This window comes from Nerophis lumbriciformis, linkage group LG39 (genome assembly GCF_033978685.3).
Source record: "Nerophis lumbriciformis linkage group LG39, RoL_Nlum_v2.1, whole genome shotgun sequence".
NCBI lineage: Eukaryota > Metazoa > Chordata > Actinopteri > Syngnathiformes > Syngnathidae > Nerophis > Nerophis lumbriciformis.
In genome coordinates, this window is record NC_084586.2 from 21986305 (window position 1) to 22009617 (window position 23313).

General features: G+C 31.2%; 1 protein-coding gene across 3 annotated transcripts in view; it reads right to left on the reverse strand.

The window, feature by feature from the left end:
* Positions 1-23313, reverse strand: part of tanc2b (tetratricopeptide repeat, ankyrin repeat and coiled-coil containing 2b) — a 335698-nt gene that overhangs the window by 173629 nt on the left and 138756 nt on the right. For all 3 annotated transcript variants that reach the window (XM_061931928.1, XM_061931930.1, XM_061931929.1), the window contains exon 4: positions 23027-23215. In XM_061931928.1, the coding sequence (XP_061787912.1) occupies positions 23027-23215 (189 nt within the window). The remainder of the gene's footprint in view (positions 1-23026; positions 23216-23313) is intronic.

Genomic DNA, 23313 nt, shown 5'->3' on the forward strand with positions numbered 1-23313 from the left:
GCTATCATGCTAACGTTAGCATGTTAACGTTAACGCTAGCATTTTGCGCTAGTTTTAACCATTCAAACCTGAAATTCAAGGATTTTGAGACTTGTGTCCATCTTCAAAGTATGCTAACTTTTCTCGTGCTATCATGCTAATGTTAGCATGCTAACATTTTACGCTAGCATTTTAGCTAGTTTTAACCATTCAAGCCTGAAATTCAAGGATTTTGAGGTTTGTGTCATTTTAGAAGTACGCTAACTTTTCTTATGCTATCATGCTAACGTTTTACGTTAGCATTTTCGCTAGTTTTAACCATTCAAACCTGAAATTCAAGGATTTTTTTAGGTTTGTGTCATTTTAGAAGTACGCTAACTTTTCTTATGCTATCATGCTAATGTTAGCATGCTAACATTTTAAGCTAGCATTTTAGCTAGTTCTAACCATTTAAGCCTGAAATTCAAGGATTTTTTTAGGTTTGTGTCATTTTAGAAGTACGCTAACTTTTCTTAAGCTATCATGCTAATGTTAGCATGCTAACGTTTACGTTAGCATTTTCGCTAATTTTAACCATTCAAACCTGAAATTCAAGAATTTTGGGGCTTGTGTCCATCTTAGAAGTACGCTAACTTTTCCTATGCTATCATGCTAACGTTAACGCTAGCATTTTGCGCTAGTTTTAACCATTCAAACCTGAAATTCAAGGATTTTGAGACTTGTGTCCATCTTAAAAGTATGTTAACTTTTCTCGTGCTATCATGCTAACATTTTACACTAGCATTTTAGCTAGTTTTAACCATTCAACCCTGAAATTCAAGGATTTTTTTAGGTTTGTGTCATTTTAGAAGTACGCTAACTTTTCTTATGCTATCATGCTAATGTTAGCATGCTAACATTTTACGCTAGCATTTTAGCTAGTTTTAACCATTCAAGCCTGAAATTCAAGTATTTTTGAGGTTTGTGTCATTTTAGAAGTACGCTAACTTTTCTTATGCTATCATGTTAATGTTAGCATGCTAACGTTTGCGCTAGTTTTAACCATTCAAACCTGAAATTCAAGGATTTTGAGACTTGCGTCCATCTTAAAAGTATGTTAACTTTTCTCGTGCTATCATGCTAATGTTAGCATGCTAACATTTTACGCTAGCATTTTAGCTAGTTTTAACCATTCAAGCCTGAAATTCAAGGATTTTTTTTAGGTCTGTGTCATTTTAGAAGTACGCTAACTTTTCTCATGCTATCATGCTAATGTTAGCATGCTAACATTTTACGCTAGCATTTTAGCTAGTTTTAACCATTCAAGCCTGAAATTCAAGGATTTTTTTTAGGTTTGTGTCATTTTAGAAGTACGCTAACTTTTCTTATGCTATCATGCTAATGTTAGCATGGTAACATTTTACGCTAGCATTTTAGCTAGTTTTAACCATTCAAGCCTGAAATTCAAGGATTTTTTTAGGTTTGTGTCATTTTAGAAGTACGCTAACTTTTCTTATGCTACCATGCTAATGTTAGCATGCTAACATTTTACGCTAGCATTTTAGCTAGTTTTAACCATTCAAGCCTGAAATTCAAGGATTTTTTAGGTTTGTGTCATTTTAGAAGTACGCTAACTTTTCTTATGCTATCATGCTAATGTTAGCATGCTAACATTTTACGCTAGCATTTTAGCTAGTTTTAACCATTCAAGCCTGAATTTCAAGGATTTTGAGGTTTGTGTCATTTTAGAAGTACGCTAACTTTTCTTATGCTATCATGCTAATGTTAGCATGCTAACATTTTATGTTAGCATTTTAGCTAGTTTTAACCATTCAAACCTGAAATTTAAGAACTGTTTATATTTGTGTCCATCTTAAAAGTATGTTAACTTTTCTCATGCTATCATGCTAATGTTAGCATGCTAAAGTTTTACACTAGCATTTTAGCTAGTTTTAACCATTCAAACCTGAAATTCAAGAATTTTGGGGCTTGTGTCCACAAGTACGCTAACTTTTCCTATGCTATCATGCTAACGTTAGCATGTTAACGTTAACGCTAGCATTTTGCGCTAGTTTTAACCATTCAAACCTGAAATTCAAGGATTTTGAGACTTGTGTCCATCTTCAAAGTATGCTAACTTTTCTCGTGCTATCATGCTAATGTTAGCATGCTAACATTTTACGCTAGCATTTTAGCTAGTTTTAACCATTCAAGCCTGAAATTCAAGGATTTTGAGGTTTGTGTCATTTTAGAAGTACGCTAACTTTTCTTATGCTATCATGCTAACGTTTTACGTTAGCATTTTCGCTAGTTTTAACCATTCAAACCTGAAATTCAAGGATTTTTTTAGGTTTGTGTCATTTTAGAAGTACGCTAACTTTTCTTATGCTATCATGCTAATGTTAGCATGCTAACATTTTAAGCTAGCATTTTAGCTAGTTCTAACCATTTAAGCCTGAAATTCAAGGATTTTTTTAGGTTTGTGTCATTTTAGAAGTACGCTAACTTTTCTTAAGCTATCATGCTAATGTTAGCATGCTAACGTTTACGTTAGCATTTTCGCTAATTTTAACCATTCAAACCTGAAATTCAAGAATTTTGGGGCTTGTGTCCATCTTAGAAGTACGCTAACTTTTCCTATGCTATCATGCTAATGTTAGCATGCTAACGTTTGCGCTAGTTTTAACCATTCAAACCTGAAATTCAAGGATTTTGAGACTTGTGTCCATCTTCAAAGTATGCTAACTTTTCTCGTGCTATCATGCTAACGTTAGCATGCTAACATTTTACGCTAGCATTTTAGCTAGTTTTAACCATTCAAGCCTGAAATTCAAGGATTTTTTTAGGTTTGTGTCATTTTAGAAGTACGCTAACTTTTCTTATGCTATCATGCTAACGTTAGCATGCTAACGTTAGCATTTTTGCTAGTTTTAACCATTCAAACATCACATTTACATTCAAACCGGAAATTCAAGGATTTGGAGACTCGTGTCCATCTTAGAAGCACGCTGACTTCTCTAATCGGCCGACAAACTTTGGGCGTAACGTTTTTTCGACGCTGCATCTCCGCGATGATGACGTTAGCCTGCTGTTATTGAGACATTTTGTTCTGTTCACGTAGCCGCCTGGGGGGGAGCGGGCAGGGAGGCGAGCAGCCTGCAGCCGCCAAACTGGATGGCGGTGTGTGTGTGTGTGTGTGTGTGTGTGTGTGTGTGTGTGTGTTTGGGGGTGGGGGTGGGGGTGGATGTGCCTCCACAACAACAACAACAACAACAAAAAGAACTAAACAGACAACTTTCAGCTATTTCTGTATGCCCGTCTGATGATGGAGAAGTGAGACTAATGCACAACAGGAACAAGCATCATTATCGCCCACAGCTTGTGCTTAGACACACACTTCAGAGCACACACACACTCACACACACACACGCACACACACACGCACTAGAGAGACAATCGAACGCTCACCCACGCCGACGCACGAACCGCAGCAGAACACTTACGTTATCAAAGCACTTGATTCACAGCGCCTACGTTAGCGTCATTAGCGTCGTTAGCGCCCGCCGACGAGTGCATCGAATCACTTCCCGAGCGTCACGTGACCCGGCGGCCTCACCTCAGTGGGCGGAGACTTAAGTGTCGAGAGAGGGCGTGGCGGGGCTCACCAAAAGCGCAGTCCCACAGGCTGGCGTGCGACGGCGGCGGTCCTCCCGGAGCGGCGGCTCATCCAAAAACAGGGAGGAGGGGCGGCACGCGGGGAAGAGGGGGCTCCTCAGGGTTGGGGTGCTGATGCTGCACTCCAGTAAGCGATACGGCGGCGAGGCGAGGGGGAGGAGCGTCTCCGGGGAACGGGAGGGCGCAGCAGAGGTGACACCCGCCTGGCGAGCGGGTAACCTTCGTTCACCCCGCGCCCGGGGAGAGAGAGAGAGAGGACGGGCGAAGGAAGAGAGGAAAAAAAAAAAAAGGGAAAAGCGGTCGCCGCCTGATGGACGCCGCGCGCCCCGCCAGCGATGTCACGTCTACGGACGCCGGAGAGAAGGAAGGCGAGCTCAGGTCTCCGACGGATGAATGGCGCAGTGCTGCTGTTGTCGTGGCAACCAGCGAGCAGAAAAGGAGGGGGAGGGAGGAAGGGTGGGAATGGAGAGAGAGAGAGAGAGAGATGTCATGAAAAAAAAAGAGGGGAGGGAGGGAGGGAGGAGTGTTTGGATGATGACAGGAGAGACGCACACGCGGGATGGCGAGCAGGAAGGAGTCGTTTGTTTTCAATAAAAACGCTCTTTTACCCTTCAGAGTGCAGCCATCTTTTTATGGCCGATACTGATACCGATTATCAGGAGTCAAGGAAGCCGATAAGCCATATTTGGAGCCGGTAAAAGTTATCAAACATGAAATACGTCAGTAAACATCTGGACAAGTTGTTTGATGTTAGCATGTCTACATTAGCATGCTAACATGCATTTCTCTATTTTTATTGGTTTGAATCTATTTTACAAGTATGCTAACTCTTCCCATCTTGTCACGTTTACGTTAGCACGCTAACGTTTTTAAAACGCGTAAAGTCAGCAAAAAAATGCTAGCGTAGGATTAGTAATCATTCTTCTAAGACGACACCCGGAAAAAAAATCCATGATTTTTAGATTCAAACGGATAAAATTCGCTAAAATACTATTTTAGGTTCAAACGAATACGATTTGCAAAAATGCTAGCATAAAACGTTAGCATGCTAATGTAAGTGTGATAACGTAGCAAAAGTTAGCTAACTTCTAAGATGACCCCAAGTAAAAAAACAAATCTATGATTTTTAAATTCAAATGGATAAAATTAGCTAAAATACTAGCATAAAATGTTAGCATGCTAATGTAAGTATGATAACATAGGAAAAGTTAGCATATTTGTAAAATGGTGGCAAGTATCAAAATCCTTGATTTTTATGTAAAAAAAAATTAAAAGCTAAAATACTAGCATAAAATGTTAGCATGCTAATGTAAATATGATAACATAGGAAAAGTTAGCATATTTGTAAAATGGTGGCAAGGATCAAAATCCTTGATTTTTATGTTTAAAAAAAAAAGCTAAAATACTAGCATAAAATGTTAGCATGCTAATGCAAGTATGATAACACAGAGTGTACCCCGCCTTCCGCCCGATTGTAGCTGAGATAGGCTCCAGCGCCCCCCGCGACCCCAAAGGGAATAAGCGGTAGAAAATGGATGGATGGATGGACTAACATAAAACGCTAGCATGCTAACATGCAAAGATGGCATTTTAGCTCATTTTATTCGTTTAAACCTAAAAATCGTGTCTTTTGATACTTGGGGCCATCTTAAAAGTGCACTATCGTTTCCTATGGTTTTCATGCTAATGTTAGCATGCTAACCTTTTATGCTAGTATTTTAGCTCGTTTAATTTTTTTTCAACCTAAAAATCATGGATTTTGATACGTGCCACCATCCATCCATCCATTTTCTACCGCTTATTCCGGGGGGCGCTGGAGCCTATCTCAGCTACAATCGGGCGGAAGGCGGGGTACACCCTGTGTTATCATACTTGCATTAGCATGCTAACATTTTATGCTAGTATTTTAGCTTCTTTTCTTTAAACATAAAAAGCATGGATTTTGATTCTTGCCACCATTTTACAAATATGCTAACTTTTCCTATGTTATCATATTTACATTAGCATGCTAACATTTTATGCTAGTATTTTAGCTTTTAATTTTTTTTTACATAAAAATCAAGGATTTTGATACTTGCCACCATTTTACAAATATGCTAACTTTTCCTATGTTATCATACTTACATTAGCATGATAACATATTATACTCGTATTTCTCTATTTTTATTGGTTTAAATCTATCTTACAAGTATGCTAACTCTTCCCATCTTGTCACGTTTACGTTAGCACGCTAACGTTTTTAAAACGCGTAAAGTCGGCAAAAAAATGCTAGCGTAGGAAAAGTAATCATTCTTCTAAGACGACACCCAGAAAAAAACAACATGATTGTTGGATTCAAACGGATAAAATTCACTAAAATACTATTTTAGGTTCAAACGAATACGATTTGCAAAAATGCTAGCACAAAATGTTAGCATGCTAGCAAAGGTTAGCTCACTTCTAAGATGACCCCAAGTAAAAAAAAATCCATGATTTTTGGATTCAAATGGATAAAATTAGCTAAAATAGTAACATAAAACGCTAGCATGCTAACATGCAAAGATGGCATTTTAGCTCATTTTATTCGTTTAAACCTAAAAATCGTGTCTTTTGATACTTGGGGCCATCTTAAAAGTTCCTATGGTTTTCATGCTAATGTTAGCATGCTAACCTTTTATGCTATTATTTTAGCTCGTTGAATTTTTTTTCAACCTAAAAATCATGGATTTTGATACGTGCCACCATCCATCCATCCATCCATTTTCTACCGCGCTGGAGCCTATCTCAGCTACAATCGGGCGGAAGGCGGGGTACACCCTGTGTTATCATACTTGCATTAGCATGCTAACATTTTTACGCTAGTATTTTAGCTTTTTTTTTTAAACATAAAAAGCATGGATTTTGATACTTGCCACCATTTTACAAATATGCTAACTTTTCCTATGTTATCATATTTACATTAGCATGCTAACATTTTATGCTAGTATTTCCATCCATCCATTTTCTACCGCTTATTCCCTTTTGGGGTCGCGGGGGGCGCTGGAGCCTATCTTAGCTACAATCGGGCGGAAGGCGGGGTACACCCTGTGTTATCATACTTGCATTAGCATGCTAACATTTTATGCTAGTATTTTAGCTTTTAATTTTTTTTTACATAAAAATCAAGGATTTTGATACTTGCCACCATTTTACAAATATGCTAACTTTTCCTATGTTATCATACTTACATTAGCATGATAACATATTATACTCGTATTTCTCTATTTTTATTGGTTTAAATCTATCTTACAAGTATGCGAACTCTTCCCATCTTGTCACGTTTACGTTAGCATGCTAACGTTTTTTAAAACGCGTAAAGTCAGCAAAAAATGCTAGCGTAAGAAAAGTAATCATTCTTCTAAGACGACACCCGGAAAAAAAAATCCATGATTTTTGGATTCAAACGGATAAAATTCACTAAAATACTATTTTAGGTTCAAACGAATACGATTTGCAAAAATGCTAGCATAAAACGTTAGCATGCTAATGTAAGTGTGATAACGTAGCAAAAGTTAGCTAACTTCTAAGATGACCCCAAGTAAAAAAAAAAATCCATGATTTTTAAATTCAAATGGATAAAATTAGCTAAAATACTAGCATAAAATGTTAGCATGCTAATGTAAGTATGATAACATAGGAAAAGTTAGCATATTTGTAAAATGGTGGCAAGTATCAAAATCCTTGATTTTTATGTAAAAAAAAATTAAAAGCTAAAATACTAGCATAAAATGTTAGCATGCTAATGTAAATATGATAACATAGGAAAAGTTAGCATATTTGTAAAATGGTGGCAAGTATCAAAATCCTTGATTTTTATGTTTAAAAAAAAAAAGCTAAAATACTAGCATAAAATGTTAGCATGCTAATGCAAGTATGATAACACAGAGTGTACCCCGCCTTCCGCCCGATTGTAGCTGAGATAGGCTCCAGCGCCCCCCGCGACCCCAAAGGGAATAAGCGGTAGAAAATGGATGGATGGACTAACATAAAACGCTAGCATGCTAACATGCAAAAATGGCATTTTAGCTCATTTTATTCGTTTAAACCTAAAAATCATGTCTTTTAATACTTGGGGCCATCTTAAAAGTGCACTATCGTTTCCTATGGTTTTCATGCTAATGTTAGCATGCTAACCTTTTATGCTAGTATTTTAGCTCGTTTAATTTTTTTTCAACCTAAAAATCATGGATTTTGATACGTGCCACCATCCATCCCTCCATTTTCTACCGCTTATTCCGGGGGGCGCTGGAGCCTATCTCAGCTACAATCGGGCGGAAGGCGGGGTACACCCTGTGTTATCATACTTGCATTAGCATGCTAACATTTTATGCTAGTATTTTAGCTTCTTTTCTTTAAACATAAAAAGCATGGATTTTGATTCTTGCCACCATTTTACAAATATGCTAACTTTTCCTATGTTATCATATTTACATTAGCATGCTAACATTTTATGCTAGTATTTTAGCTTTTAATTTTTTTTTACATAAAAATCAAGGATTTTGATACTTGCCACCATTTTACAAATATGCTAACTTTTCCTATGTTATCATACTTACATTAGCATGATAACATATTATACTCGTATTTCTCTATTTTTATTGGTTTAAATCTATCTTACAAGTATGCTAACTCTTCCCATCTTGTCACGTTTACGTTAGCACGCTAACGTTTTTAAAACGCGTAAAGTCGGCAAAAAAATGCTAGCGTAGGAAAAGTAATCATTCTTCTAAGACGACACCCAGAAAAAAACAACATGATTGTTGGATTCAAACGGATAAAATTCACTAAAATACTATTTTAGGTTCAAACGAATACGATTTGCAAAAATGCTAGCACAAAATGTTAGCATGCTAGCAAAGGTTAGCTCACTTCTAAGATGACCCCAAGTAAAAAAAAATCCATGATTTTTGGATTCAAATGGATAAAATTAGCTAAAATAGTAACATAAAACGCTAGCATGCTAACATGCAAAGATGGCATTTTAGCTCATTTTATTCGTTTAAACCTAAAAATCGTGTCTTTTGATACTTGGGGCCATCTTAAAAGTTCCTATGGTTTTCATGCTAATGTTAGCATGCTAACCTTTTATGCTATTATTTTAGCTCGTTGAATTTTTTTTCAACCTAAAAATCATGGATTTTGATACGTGCCACCATCCATCCATCCATCCATTTTCTACCGCGCTGGAGCCTATCTCAGCTACAATCGGGCGGAAGGCGGGGTACACCCTGTGTTATCATACTTGCATTAGCATGCTAACATTTTTACGCTAGTATTTTAGCTTTTTTTTTTAAACATAAAAAGCATGGATTTTGATACTTGCCACCATTTTACAAATATGCTAACTTTTCCTATGTTATCATATTTACATTAGCATGCTAACATTTTATGCTAGTATTTCCATCCATCCATTTTCTACCGCTTATTCCCTTTTGGGGTCGCGGGGGGCGCTGGAGCCTATCTTAGCTACAATCGGGCGGAAGGCGGGGTACACCCTGTGTTATCATACTTGCATTAGCATGCTAACATTTTATGCTAGTATTTTAGCTTTTAATTTTTTTTTACATAAAAATCAAGGATTTTGATACTTGCCACCATTTTACAAATATGCTAACTTTTCCTATGTTATCATACTTACATTAGCATGCTAACATATTATACTCGTATTTCTCTATTTTTATTGGTTTAAATCTATCTTACAAGTATGCTAACTCTTCCCATCTTGTCACGTTTACGTTAGCACGCTAACGTTTTTAAAACGCCTAAAGTCAGCAAAAAATGCTAGCGTAGGAAAAGTAATCATTCTTCTAAGACGACACCCAGAAAAAAAATCCATGATTTTTGGATTCAAACGGATAAAATTCACTAAAATACTATTTTAGGTTCAAACGAATACGATTTGCAAAAATGCTAGCATAAAACGTTAGCATGCTAATGTAAGTGTGATAACGTAGCAAAAGTTAGCTAACTTCTAAGATGACCCCAAGTAAAAAAAAAAAATCCATGATTTTTAAATTCAAATGGATAAAATGAGCTAAAATACTAACATAAAACGCTAGCATGCTAACATGCAAAGATGGCATTTTAGCTCATTTTATTCGTTTAAACCTAAAAATCGTGTCTTTTGATACTTGGGGCCATCTTAAAGGTTCCTATGGTTTTCATGCTAATGTTAGCATGCTAACCTTTTATGCTATTATTTTAGCTCGTTGAATTTTTTTTCAACCTAAAAATCATGGATTTTGATACGTGCCACCATCCATCCATCCATCCATTTTCTACCGCGCTGGAGCCTATCTCAGCTACAATCGGGCGGAAGGCGGGGTACACCCTGTGTTATCATACTTGCATTAGCATGCTAACATTTTTACGCTAGTATTTTAGCTTTTTTTTTTAAACATAAAAAGCATGGATTTTGATACTTGCCACCATTTTACAAATATGCTAACTTTTCCTATGTTATCATATTTACATTAGCATGCTAACATTTTATGCTAGTATTTCCATCCATCCATTTTCTACCGCTTATTCCCTTTTGGGGTCGCGGGGGGCGCTGGAGCCTATCTTAGCTACAATCGGGCGGAAGGCGGGGTACACCCTGTGTTATCATACTTGCATTAGCATGCTAACATTTCATGCTAGTATTTTAGCTTTTAATTTTTTTTTACATAAAAATCAAGGATTTTGATACTTGCCACCATTTTACAAATATGCTAACTTTTCCTATGTTATCATACTTACATTAGCATGCTAACATATACTCGTATTTCTCTATTTTTATTGGTTTGAATCTATCTTACAAGTATGCTAACTCTTCCCATCTTGTCACGTTTACGTTAGCACGCTAACGTTTTTTAAAACGCGTAAAGTCAGCAAAAAATGCTAGCGTAGGAAAAGTAATCATTCTTCTAAGACGACACCCGGAAAAAAAATCCATGATTTTTAGATTCAAACGGATAAAATTCGCTAAAATACTATTTTAGGTTCAAACGAATACGATTTGCAAAAATGCTAGCATAAAACGTTAGCATGCTAATGTAAGTGTGATAACGTAGCAAAGGTTAGTTCACTTCTAAGATTAAGTGAACAAGTAAAAAAAAATCCATGATTTTTAAATTCAAATGGATAAAATTAGCTAAAATACTAACATAAAACGCTAGCATGCTAACATGCAAAGATGGCATTTTAGCTCATTTTATTCGTTTAAACCTAAAAATCGTGTCTTTTGATACTTGGGGCCATCTTAAAAGTGCGCTATCGTTTCCTATGGTTTTCATGCTAATGTTAGCATGCTAACCTTTTATGCTAGTATTTTAGCTCGTTGAATTTTTTTTCAACCTAAAAATCATGGATTTTGATACGTGCCACCATCCATCCATCCATCCATCCATTTTCTACCGCTTATTCCCTTCGGGGTGGCGGGGGACGCTGGAGCCTATCACAGCTACAATCGGGTGGAAGGCGGGGTACACCCTGTGTTATCATACTTGCATTAGCATGCTAACATTTTATGCTAGTATTTTAGCTTTTTTTTTAAACATAAAAAGCATGGATTTTGATACTTGCCACCATTTTACAAATATGCTAACTTTTCCTATTTTATCATATTTACATTAGCATGCTAACATTTTATGCTAGTATTTTAGCTTTTAATTTTTTTTTACATAAAAATCAAGGATTTTGATACTTGCCACCATTTTACAAATATGCTAACTTTTCCTATGTTATCATACTTACATTAGCATGCTAACATTTTATGCTAGTATTTTAACTTTTAATTTTTTTTTACATAAAAATCAAGGATTTTGATACTTGCCACCATTTTACAAATATGCTAACTTTTCCTAAGTTATCATATTTACATTAGCATGCTAACATTTTATGCTAGTATTTTAGCTTCTTTTTTTTTAAACATAAAAAGCATGGATTTTGATACTTGCCACCATTTTACAAATATGCTAACTTTTCCTATGTTATCATATTTACATTAGCATGCTAACATTTTATGCTAGTATTTTAGCTTTTAATTTTTTTTTACATAAAAATCAAGGATTTTGATACTTGCCACCATTTTACAAATATGCTAACTTTTCCTATGTTATCATACTTACATTAGCATGCTAACATTTTATGCTAGTATTTTAGCTTCTTTTTTTTTAAACATAAAAATCATGGATTTTGATACTTGCCACCATTTTACAAATATGCTAACTTTTCCTATGTTATCATATTTACATTAGCATGCTAACATTTTATGCTAGTATTTTAGCTTCTTTTTTTTAAACATAAAAATCATGGATTTTGATACTTGCCACCATTTTACAAATATGCTAACTTTTCCTATGTTATCATATTTACATTAGCATGCTAACATTTTATGCTAGTATTTTAGCTTTTAGTTTTTTTTACATAAAAATCAAGGATTTTGATACTTGCCACCATTTTACAAATATGCTAACTTTTCCTATGTTATCATACTTGCATTAGCATGCTAACATTTTATGCTAGTATTTTAGCTTTTTTTTTTTTAAACATAAAAATCATGGATTTTGATACTTGCCACCATTTTACAAATATGCTAACTTTTCCTATGTTATCATATTTACATTAGCATGCTAACATTTTATGCTAGTATTTTAGCTTTTTTTTTTTAAACATAAAAATCATGGATTTTGATACTTGCCACCATTTTACAAATATGCTAACTTTTCCTATGTTATCATATTTACATTAGCATGCTAACATTTTATGCTAGTATTTTAGCTTTTAATTTTTTTTACATAAAAATCAAGGATTTTGATACTTGCCACCATTTTACAAATATGCTAACTTTTCCTATGTTATCATACTTGCATTTGCATGCTAACATTTTATGCTAGTATTTTAGCTTTTTTTTTTAAACATAAAAATCAAGGATTTTGATACTTGCCACCATTTTACAAATATGCTAACTTTTCCTATGTTATCATATTTACATTAGCATGCTAACATTTTATGCTAGTATTTTAGCTTTAAATTTTTTTTTACATAAAAATCAAGGATTTTGATACTTGCCACCATTTTACAAATATGCTAACTTTTCCTATGTTATCATATTTACATTAGCATGCTAACATTTTATGCTAGCATTTTAGCTAATTAAAATTTTTTGAACCAGCTGCAGAAGGCATTAAGTTGTTTATTTTTTAGGGAAAGGTTCACTAATGTTAAAAGTGATACTACATGGATCATTTGTAGGTTTATATGTATTTGGTAAAGGATCAATAGTTTTGGGGGCGGAGCTATCTTGAAAAAGTGCTTGAAATGACTCTTGTGACCGGCATGACGCCCATATAAGGACACGTAGCGCACACCTGCTCTATTTTGACTCAGGCGCGCACATCAACTGTCAATCAAAACCTTTCTTGTGTCGGCGAAGCAGGAACGACGACGTGTGACAATTTGTCAACTTTTATTCATCAAACCACGCAAGTGTCGTCCTCCCGTGGAGCTCAGACCTACTTCCTGTTCCTGTTGACAGCGCTATATATAAAAAGCCAAAAGCAGTGAAGTTGTCACGTTGTGTAAATGGTAAATAAAAAGAGAATACAACAAATCCTTTTCAACTTATATTCAACTGAATAGACTGAACATGAGAAACTTTGTTATTGTTTGCAAATATTAGCTCATTTGGAATTTGATGCCTGCAACATGTTTCAAAAAAGCTGGCACAAGAGGCAAAAAAGAGTGAGAAAGTTGAGGAATGCTCATCAAAGACTTATTTGGAACATCCCACAGGTGAACAGGCTAATTGGGAACAGGTGGTAAATCACTGCACGTATTACAGACCTTGGATCCCTCACTGCATCAAAAAGCCACATCAGTGTGTAAAGGATATCACCACATGGGCTCAGGAACACTTCAGAAAACCACTGTCAGTAACTAAAGTTGGTCGCTACATCTGTAAGTGCAAGTTAAAACTCTACTATGCAAAGCCAAGGCCATTTATCAACAACACCCAGAAACGCTTCGCCGGGCCCGAGCTCATCTAAGATGGACTGATGCAAGAACCTCCTCAAACACAAAGTCGACATTGATAGAGTCCAGGCAAGAACCTCCTCGCTTCCAACATTCTCCATAAAAGGTCAACAACACCCGCTCCTGTCAGCGAGAAGTTCTGATTGGACGAGGCCAACCAGGGCTGACACAGCAGGTCACACGCCAGTGGAGGTCACATGACCTTTCCACGCTGGGTGGGTTGATTAAAGGTGAGAGAGCCCGCAGGGACAAAATGAAAGGTGTTCCTGCGTGCTGGGCAGAGGAGCATCCATGAAGACGACAAAACATTCTTCATCTTTACTCATCAGTTAGCACTTTGAGGAAGTTCAAATAAAGAGGATTAAAGAGGAAAAGTATGTATTTTGGATTCTTTTAAAAGAGACGCAATTTAATGTAATCTTAAAAAATACATTTGCATGTGTTTAAAAAATATTGTGGTCTTTTTTGTGGGGGGGTGGGGGGGGTATTTTAAATTATGTAAACAACTAATCCAAATTTAAATGTGATTTTTTTTTTTTAATCTAAAAAAAAAAATTCTATAACATTCTGTTAATAAGTTTGCATTTATCTACAAATATTGGGGTCTTTTTTAGATTAATTTAAATTATGTAAGCAAGTAATTTACTGTAATTAATCATGATTAATCCAAATTTAAGTGTGATTAATCTAATTTAAAAAAATCTTAAAAAATACATTTGCTTTGTCTTAAACATTTTTGGGTCTTTTTTTTTAGGCTATTTTAAATTATGTAAGAAAATAATTTACTGTCATTAACCATGATTAATCCAAATTTAAGTGTAATTAATCTGATTTTGAAAATTCGTAAAAAAAACAAACAATATATTTGCATTTGTTTTAAAATATTGTGGTCTTTTTGGGGGTTATTTTAAATAATGTAAGCAAGTAATTTACTGAGATTAATCACGATCAATCCAAATTCAAGTGTGATTAATATAATTTTTTAATCATCTAAAAAAACAGTTTTCTATAACATTCTGTTGATAAATTTGCATTTATCTAAAAATATTGGGGTCTTTTTTAGGTTAATTTAAATTATGTAAGCAAGCAATCATGATTAATCCAAATTTAAGCGGGATTAATTTAATTAAAAAAAAACAACTTAAAAAATAAATTTGCTTTGTCTAAACATAGTTGGGTCTTTTTTTTTTAGGTTATTTTAAATTATGTAAAAAATAATTTACAGTGATTAATCATGATTAATCCAAATTTAAGTGTAATTAATCTGATTTTAAAAATTTGTAAAACAAATAATAAACTCACATTTGTTTTAAAATATTGAGGTCTTTTTTTAGGTTATTTTAAATTATGTAAGAAAGTAATTTACTGAGATTAATCACGGTTAATCCAAATTCAAGTGTGATTAATCAGATTTTTTAAAAATCTAAAAAAAATAAATTCTATAACATTCTGTTAATATATTTCTTTTTATCTAAAAATATTGGGGTCTTTTTTAGGTTAATTTAAATAATGTAAGCAAGTAATTTACTGTGATTAATCATGATTAATCCAAATTTAAGTGTGATTAATCTATTTTTTTTTTTAAATCTTAAAAAATTAATTTGCTTTGTCTAAACATATTTGGGTCTTTTTTTTTTAGGTTATTTTAAATTATGTAAGAAAATAATTTACAGTGATTAATGATGATTAATCCAAATTTAAGTGTAATTAATCTGATTTTTAAAATTCGTTTAAAAAAATAAAAAAATGTGCATTTGTTTTAAAATATTGTGGTCTTTTTTTAAGTTATTTTAAATTATGTAAACAAGTAATTTACTGAGATTAATCACGATTAATCCAAATTCAAGTGTGATTAATCTGGGGGTTTTTTTTATCTAAAAAAAAAAAAATTCTATAACATTCTGTTAATAAATTTGCATGTATCTAAAAATATTGGGGTCTTTTTTTAGGTAAATTTAAATTATGTAAGCAAGTAATTTACTGTGATTAATCATGATTAATCCAAATTTAAGTGTGATTAAACTAATTTAAATAAAAATCTTTAAAAATTCATTTGCTTTGTCTAAACATATTTGGGTCTTTTTTTTAGGTTGTTTTAAATTATGCAAGAAAATAATTTACTGTGATTAATCATGATTAATACAAATTTAAGTGTAATTAATCTGATTTAAAAAATCCTAAAAAAAAAAAAATAGCATTTGTTTTAAAATATTGGGGTCTTTTTTTAGGTTATTTTAAATTATGTAAGAAAGTAATTTACTGATATTAATCACGGTTAATCAAAATTCAAGTGTGATTAATCTGATTTTTTTTTAAATCTAAAAAAAAATATTCTATAACATTCTGTTAATAAATTTGCATTTATCTAAAAATATTGGGGTGTTTTTTAGGTTAATTTAAATTATGTAAGCAAGTAATTTACTATGATTAATCATAATTAATCCAAATTTAAGTGTGACTAATCAAATTTTTTTTTTTAAATCTTAAAAAATTAATTTGCTTTGTCTTAACATATATGGGTCTTTTTTTTTAGGTTATTTTAAATTATGTAAGAAAATTGTTTACTGTGATTAATCATGATTAATCCAAATTTAAGTGTAATTAATCTGATTTTTAAAATTCGTAAAAAAAAAAAAAACATTTGCATTTGTTTTAAAATATTGGGGTCTTTTTTTAGGTTTTTTAAAATTATGTAAACAAGTAATTTACTGAGATTAATCACAATTAATCAAATTCAAGTGTGATTAATCTGATTTTTTAAAAATATAAAAAAATGTTTTTCTATAACATTCTGTTAATAAATTTGCATGTATCTAAAAATATTGGGGTCTTTTTTAGGTACATTTAAATTATGTCAGCAAGTAATTTACTGAGATTAATCATGATGATTAATCCAAATTTAAGTGTGATCAATCTAATAAAAACAAAATCGTAAAAAAATCAATTTGCTTTATCTAAACATATTTGAGTCTTTTTTTTGGTTATTTTAAATTATGTAAGAAAATAATTTACTGTGATTAATCATGATCAATCCAAATTTAAGTGTAATTCATCTGATTTTAAATAGCGTAAAATAATAAATGCATTTGCATTTGTTTTAAAATATTGGGGTCTTTTTTTAGGTTATTTTAAATTATGTAAACAAGTAATTTACTGAGATTAACCACGATTAATCCAAATTCAAGTGTAATTAATTAGATATTTTTTTAAACTTCTAAAAAATATTTTACCATTTATTTTAAATATTGGGGTCTTTTTGTAGGTTAATTTAAATTATGTAAGCAAGTGATTTACTGTGATTAATTATGATTAATCCAAATTCAAGTGTGATTAATTTGATTTTAAAAGAAATTCTAAAAAATTAATTATGTAACATTCTGGTAATAAATTTGCATTCATTCTAAAATATTGGGGTCTTTTTTTGAGGTTAATTTAAATCATGTAAGCACGTAATGCACTGTTTTTAATCATGACTAATCCCAATTTAATATGTGATTAATCTGATTAAAAACAAAAAAATATTTTAAAAAGTTTTTCTATAACATTAATTTAATACATTTGCATCTCTTTTTTAAAATTTGGGGTCTTTTCTTAGGTTAAATACAATTATGTAATCAAGTAACTTACTGTGATTAATTATTATTAATTCAAATTTAAGTATGATTAATCTGATTTTTAAAATTCTTACAAAATAAATTTGCTTTTATTCTAAAATATTGGGGTCTTTTTTTAAGGTTAATTTAAATCATGTAAGCACATAATGTACTGTTTTTAATCATGACTAATCCAAATTTAAGTGTGATTAATCTGATTAAAAACAAAAACATCTTTTAAAATGTTTTTCTATAACATTCTATTAATAAATTTGCATCTCTTCTAAAATATTGGGGTCTTTTCTTAGGTTAAATACAATTATGTAATCAAGTAATTTACTGTGATTAATCATGATTAATCCAAATTTAAGTGTGATTAATCTGATTTTAAAAATTCTTACAAAATAAATTTGCTTTTATTCTAAAATATTGAAGTCTTTTTTTTAAGGTTAATTGAAATTATGTAAGCATGTAATGCACTGTTTTTAATCATGACTAATCCACATTTAAGTGTGATTAATCTGATTAAAAACAAAAAAATCTTTAAAAATGTTTTTCTATAACATTCTATTAATAAATTTGCATCTCTTCTAAAATATTGGGGTCTTTTTTTAAGGTTAATTTAAATCATGTAAGCACATAATGCACTGTTTTTAATCATGACTAATCCACATTTAAGTGTGATTAATCTGTTTAAAAACAAAAAAATCTTTAAAAATGTTTTTCTATAACATTCTATTAATAAATTTGCATCTCTTCTAAAATATTGGGGTCTTTTTTTAGGTTAAATAAAATTATGCAATCAAGTAACTTACTGTGATTAATCATGATTAATCCAAATTCAAGTGTGATTAATTAGATTATTTTTTTTTTCAAATCTTAAAAAAAAAGATAATATTTTGGTAAAAAATATTGGGGTCTTTTTAAGGTTAATTTAAATTGTGTCCGCAAGTAATTTACCGTGATTAATCATGATTAATCCAAATTTGAGTGTGATTAATCTGATTTTGAAAATTCTTACAAAATAAATTTGCATTTATTGTAAAATATTGGGGTCTTTTTTTAAGGTTAATTGAATATATGTAAGCACTGTTTTTAATCATGACTCATCCAAATTTAAGTGTGATTAATCTGATTAAAAACAAAATCATCTTTAAAAAAAAAAATCTATAACATCCTTTTAATACATTTGCATCTCTTCTAAAATATTGGGGTCTTTTCTTAGGTTAAATAAAATTATGTAATCAAGTAACTTACTGTGATTAATTACGATTAATCCAAATTCAAGTGTGATTAATTTGATTTTTTTTTTTTTAATCTTAAAAAAAAAGATAATATTTTGGTAAAAAATATTGGGGTCTTTTTAAGGTTAATTTAAATTGTGTAAGCAATTAATTTACCGTGATTAATCATGATGAATCCAAATTTGAGTGTGATTAATCTGATTTTGAAAATTCTTACAAAATATATTTGCATTTATTATAAAATATTGGGGTCTTTTTTTAAGGTTAATTGAAAATATGTAAGCAATGTTTTTAATCATGACTAATCCAAATTTAAGTGTGATTAATCTGATTAAAAACAAAATCATCTTTAAAAAAAAAAATTCTATAACATCCTTTTAATACATTTGCATCTCTTCTAAAATATTGGGGTCTTTTCTTAGGCTAAATAAAATTATGTAATCAAGTAATTCACTGTGATTAATCATGATTAATCCAAATTCAAGTGTGATTAATTTGATTTTTTTTTTTAATCTAAAAAAAAAAGATAATATTTTGGTAAACAATATTGGGGTCTTTTTAAGGTTAATTTAAATTGTGTAAGCAAGTAATTTACCGTGATTAATCATGATGAATCCAAATTTGAGTGTGATTAAACTGATTTTAAAAATTCTTACAAAATAAATTTGCTTTTATTCTAAAATATTGGGGTCTTTTTTTAAGGTTAATTGAATATATGTAAGCACTGTTTTTAATCATGACTCATCCAAATTTAAGTGTGATTAATCTGATTAAAAACAAAATCATCTTTAAAAAAAAAAAAATCTATAACATCCTTTTAATACATTTGCATCTCTTCTAAAATATTGGGGTCTTTTCTTAGGTTAAATACAATTATGTAATCAAGTAACTTACTGTGATTAATCATGATTAATCCAAATTCAAGTGTGATTCATTTGATTTTTTTTTTTAAATCTTAAAAAAAAAAGGTAATATTTTGGTAAAAAATATTGGGGTCTTTTTAAGGTTAATTTAAATTGTGCAAGCAAGTAATTTACCGTGATTAATCATGATGAATCCAAATTTGAGTGTGATTAAACTGATTTAAAAAATTCTTACAAAATAAATTTGCTTTTATTCTAAAATATTGGGGTCTTTTTTTAAGGTTAATTGAATATATGTAAGCACTGTTTTTAATCATGACTAATCCAAATTTAAGTGTGATTAATCTGATTAAAAACAAAATCATCTTTCAAAAAAAAATTCTATAACATCCTTTTAATACATTTGCATCTCTTCTAAAATATTGGGGTCTTTTCTTAGGTTAAATAAAATTATGTAATCAAGTGATTCACTGTGATTAATCATGATGAATCCAAATTTGAGTGTGATTAATCTGATTTTGAAAATTCTTACAAAATAAATTTGAATTTATTGTAAAATATTGGGGTCTTTTTTTAAGGTTAATTGAATATATGCAAGCACTGTTTTTAATCATGACTAATCCAAATTTAAGTGTGATTAATCTGATTAAAAACAAAATCATCTTTAAAAAAAAAAATTCTATAACATCCTTTTAATACATTTGCATCTCTTCTAAAATATTGGGGTCTTTTCTTAGGCTAAATAAAATTATGTAATCAAGTAATTCACTGTGATTAATCATGATTAATCCAAATTCAAGTGTGATTAATTTGATTTTTTTTTTTTAATCTTAAAAAAAAAGATAATATTTTGGTAAAAAATATTGGGGTCTTTTTAAGGTTAATTTAAATTGTGCAAGCAAGTAATTTACCGTGATTAATCATGATGAATCCAAATTTGAGTGTGATTAATCTGATTTTGAAAATTCTTACAAAATAAATTTGAATTTATTGTAAAATATTGGGGTCTTTTTTTAAGGTTAATTGAATATATGTAAGCACTGTTTTTAATCATGACTAATCCAAATTTAAGTGTGATTAATCTGATTAAAAACAAAATCATCTTTAAAAAAAAAAAAAATCTATAACATCCTTTTAATACATTTGCATCTCTTCTAAAATATTGGGGTCTTTTCTTAGGTTAAATAAAATTATGTAATCAAGTAATTCACTGTGATTAATCATGATTAATCCAAATTCAAGTGTGATTAATTTGATTTTTTTTTTTTAATCTTAAAAAAAAAGATAATATTTTGGTAAAAAATATTGGGGTCTTTTTAAGGTTAATTTAAATTGTGCAAGCAAGTAATTTACCGTGATTAATCATGATGAATCCAAATTTGAGTGTGATTAATCTGATTTTGAAAATTCTTACAAAATAAATTTGAATTTATTGTAAAATATTGGGGTCTTTTTTTAAGGTTAATTGAATATATGTAAGCACTGTTTTTAATCATGACTAATCCAAATTTAAGTGTGATTAATCTGATTAAAAACAAAATCATCTTTAAAAAAAAAAAAAATCTATAACATCCTTTTAATACATTTGCATCTCTTCTAAAATATTGGGGTCTTTTCTTAGGTTAAATAAAATTATGTAATCAAGTAACTTACTGTGATTAATCATGATTAATCCAAATTCAAGTGTGATTAATTTGATTTTTTTTTTTAAATCTTAAAAAAAAAGATAATATTTTGGTAAAAAATATTGGGGTCTTTTTAAGGTTAATTTAAGTTGTGTAAGCAAGTAATTTACCGTGATTAGTCATGATAAATCCAAATGTGAGTGTGATTAATCTGATTTTGAAAATTCTTACAAAATATATTTGCATTTATTATAAAATATTGGGGTCTTTTTTTAAGGTTAATTGAATATATGTAAGCACTGTTTTTAATCATGACTAATCCAAATTTAAGTGTGATTAATCTGATTAAAAACAAAATCATCTTTAAAAAAAAAAATTCTATTACATCCTTTTAATACATTTGCATCTCTTCTAAAATATTGGGGTCTTTTCTTAGGCTAAATAAAATTATGTAATCAAGTAACTTACTGTGATTAATCATGATTAATCCAAATTCAAGTGTGATTAATTTGATTTTAAAAGAAATTCTAAAACATTAATTATATAACATTCTGGTAATAAATTTGTATTTATTCTAAAATATTGGGGTCTTTTTTTGAGGTTAATTTAAATCATGTAACCACGTAATGCACTGTTTTTAATCATGACTAATCCAAATTTAAGTGTGATTAATCTGATTAAAAACAAAACAATCTTTTAAAAAGTTTTTCTATAACATTCATTTAATAAATTTGCATCTCTTTTTTAAAATATTGGGGTATTTCCTTAGGTTAAATACAATTATGTAATCAAGTAATTTACTGTGATAAATCATGATTAATCCAAATTCAAGTGTGATTAATTTGATATTTTTTTTATAAATCTTAAAAAAAAAGATATAATATTTGGTAATAAATGTGCATCTATTCTAAAATATCGGGGTCTTTTCTTAGGTTAAATAAAATTATGTAATCAAGTGATTCACTGTGATTAATCATGATTAATCCAAATTCAAGTGTGATTAATTTGATTTTTTTTTTTAAATCTTAAAAAAGAAGATAATATTTTGGTAAAAAATATTGGGGTCTTTTTAAGGTTAATTTAAATTGTGTAAGCAAGTAATTTACCGTGATTAATCATGATGAATCCAAATTTGAGTGTGATTAAACTGATTTTAAAAATTCTTACAAAATAAATTTGCTTTTATTCTAAAATATTGGGGTCTTTTTTTAAGGTTAATTTAAATCATGCAAGCACATAATGCACTGTTTTTAATCATGACTAATCCAAATTTAAGTGTGATTAATCTGATTAAAAACAAAAAAATCTTTTTAAATGTTTTTCTATAACATTCTATTAATAAATTTGCATCTCTTCTAAAATATTGGGGTCTTTTCTTAGGTTAAATAAAATTATGTAATCAAATAAATTACTGTGATTAATCATGATTAATCCAAATTCAAGTGTGATTAATTTGATTATTTTTTTTAAATATTAAAAAAAAAGATATAATAATTTGGTAATAAATGTGCATTTATTCTAAAATATTGGGGTCTTTTCTTAGGTTAAATAAAATTATGTAATCAAGTAATTCACTGTGATTAATCATGATTAATCCAAATTTTTAAGTGTGATTAATGTGAATAAAAATGGCAGCACTAAACAACATACATCACAGTAATCAATTCCTTTAAGTTTGACAACATGCTGGGAAAAAAAAACAAACAAAAAAAAAAAAACAGGCAGCACTTCGGACACCCACGGAACATGTCCCAATACTTTAGTCCATTCAGATGACGTCACCTGCACTTCCCGTTTGTGCCTGACGTGACGTCACAGGTGTTGCATCATCAGTGTGGGCTGCTGCGCCCTAGTGGCCAACTGTGGAACTACGCCTCATGGAGCCATCACAAGCAGCAAGTTCACACACACACAACACACACACACACACACACACACACACACACACACACACACACACACACACACACACACACACACACACACACACACACACACACAGAGAAAAGATGGCGAGTCATGGTCCGGCTTACCCGTCAGCTTCTTGACGGTGTGCAGGCGGACGGCGAGCGCTTGGTGTCCCAGCAGCGGCGAGGAGGGCAGCGAGCGCGACACGCCCTCCATCATGCGAACATGCTGATGCTGCACGCCCTCCGCCATGGAGAGCGCCGGCACGGCGGCGTAGTCTCCCTCGAAGGCACAGTCGCTGTCCACGCTGCCGCCTGCGGGACGGGAGACAACACGGGCGTCACCAACAGGACAAAATAACCCCAGTCAAAGATCCTCTATGCGACAGGAGCACTCTGCTGTTTTTAAAGTG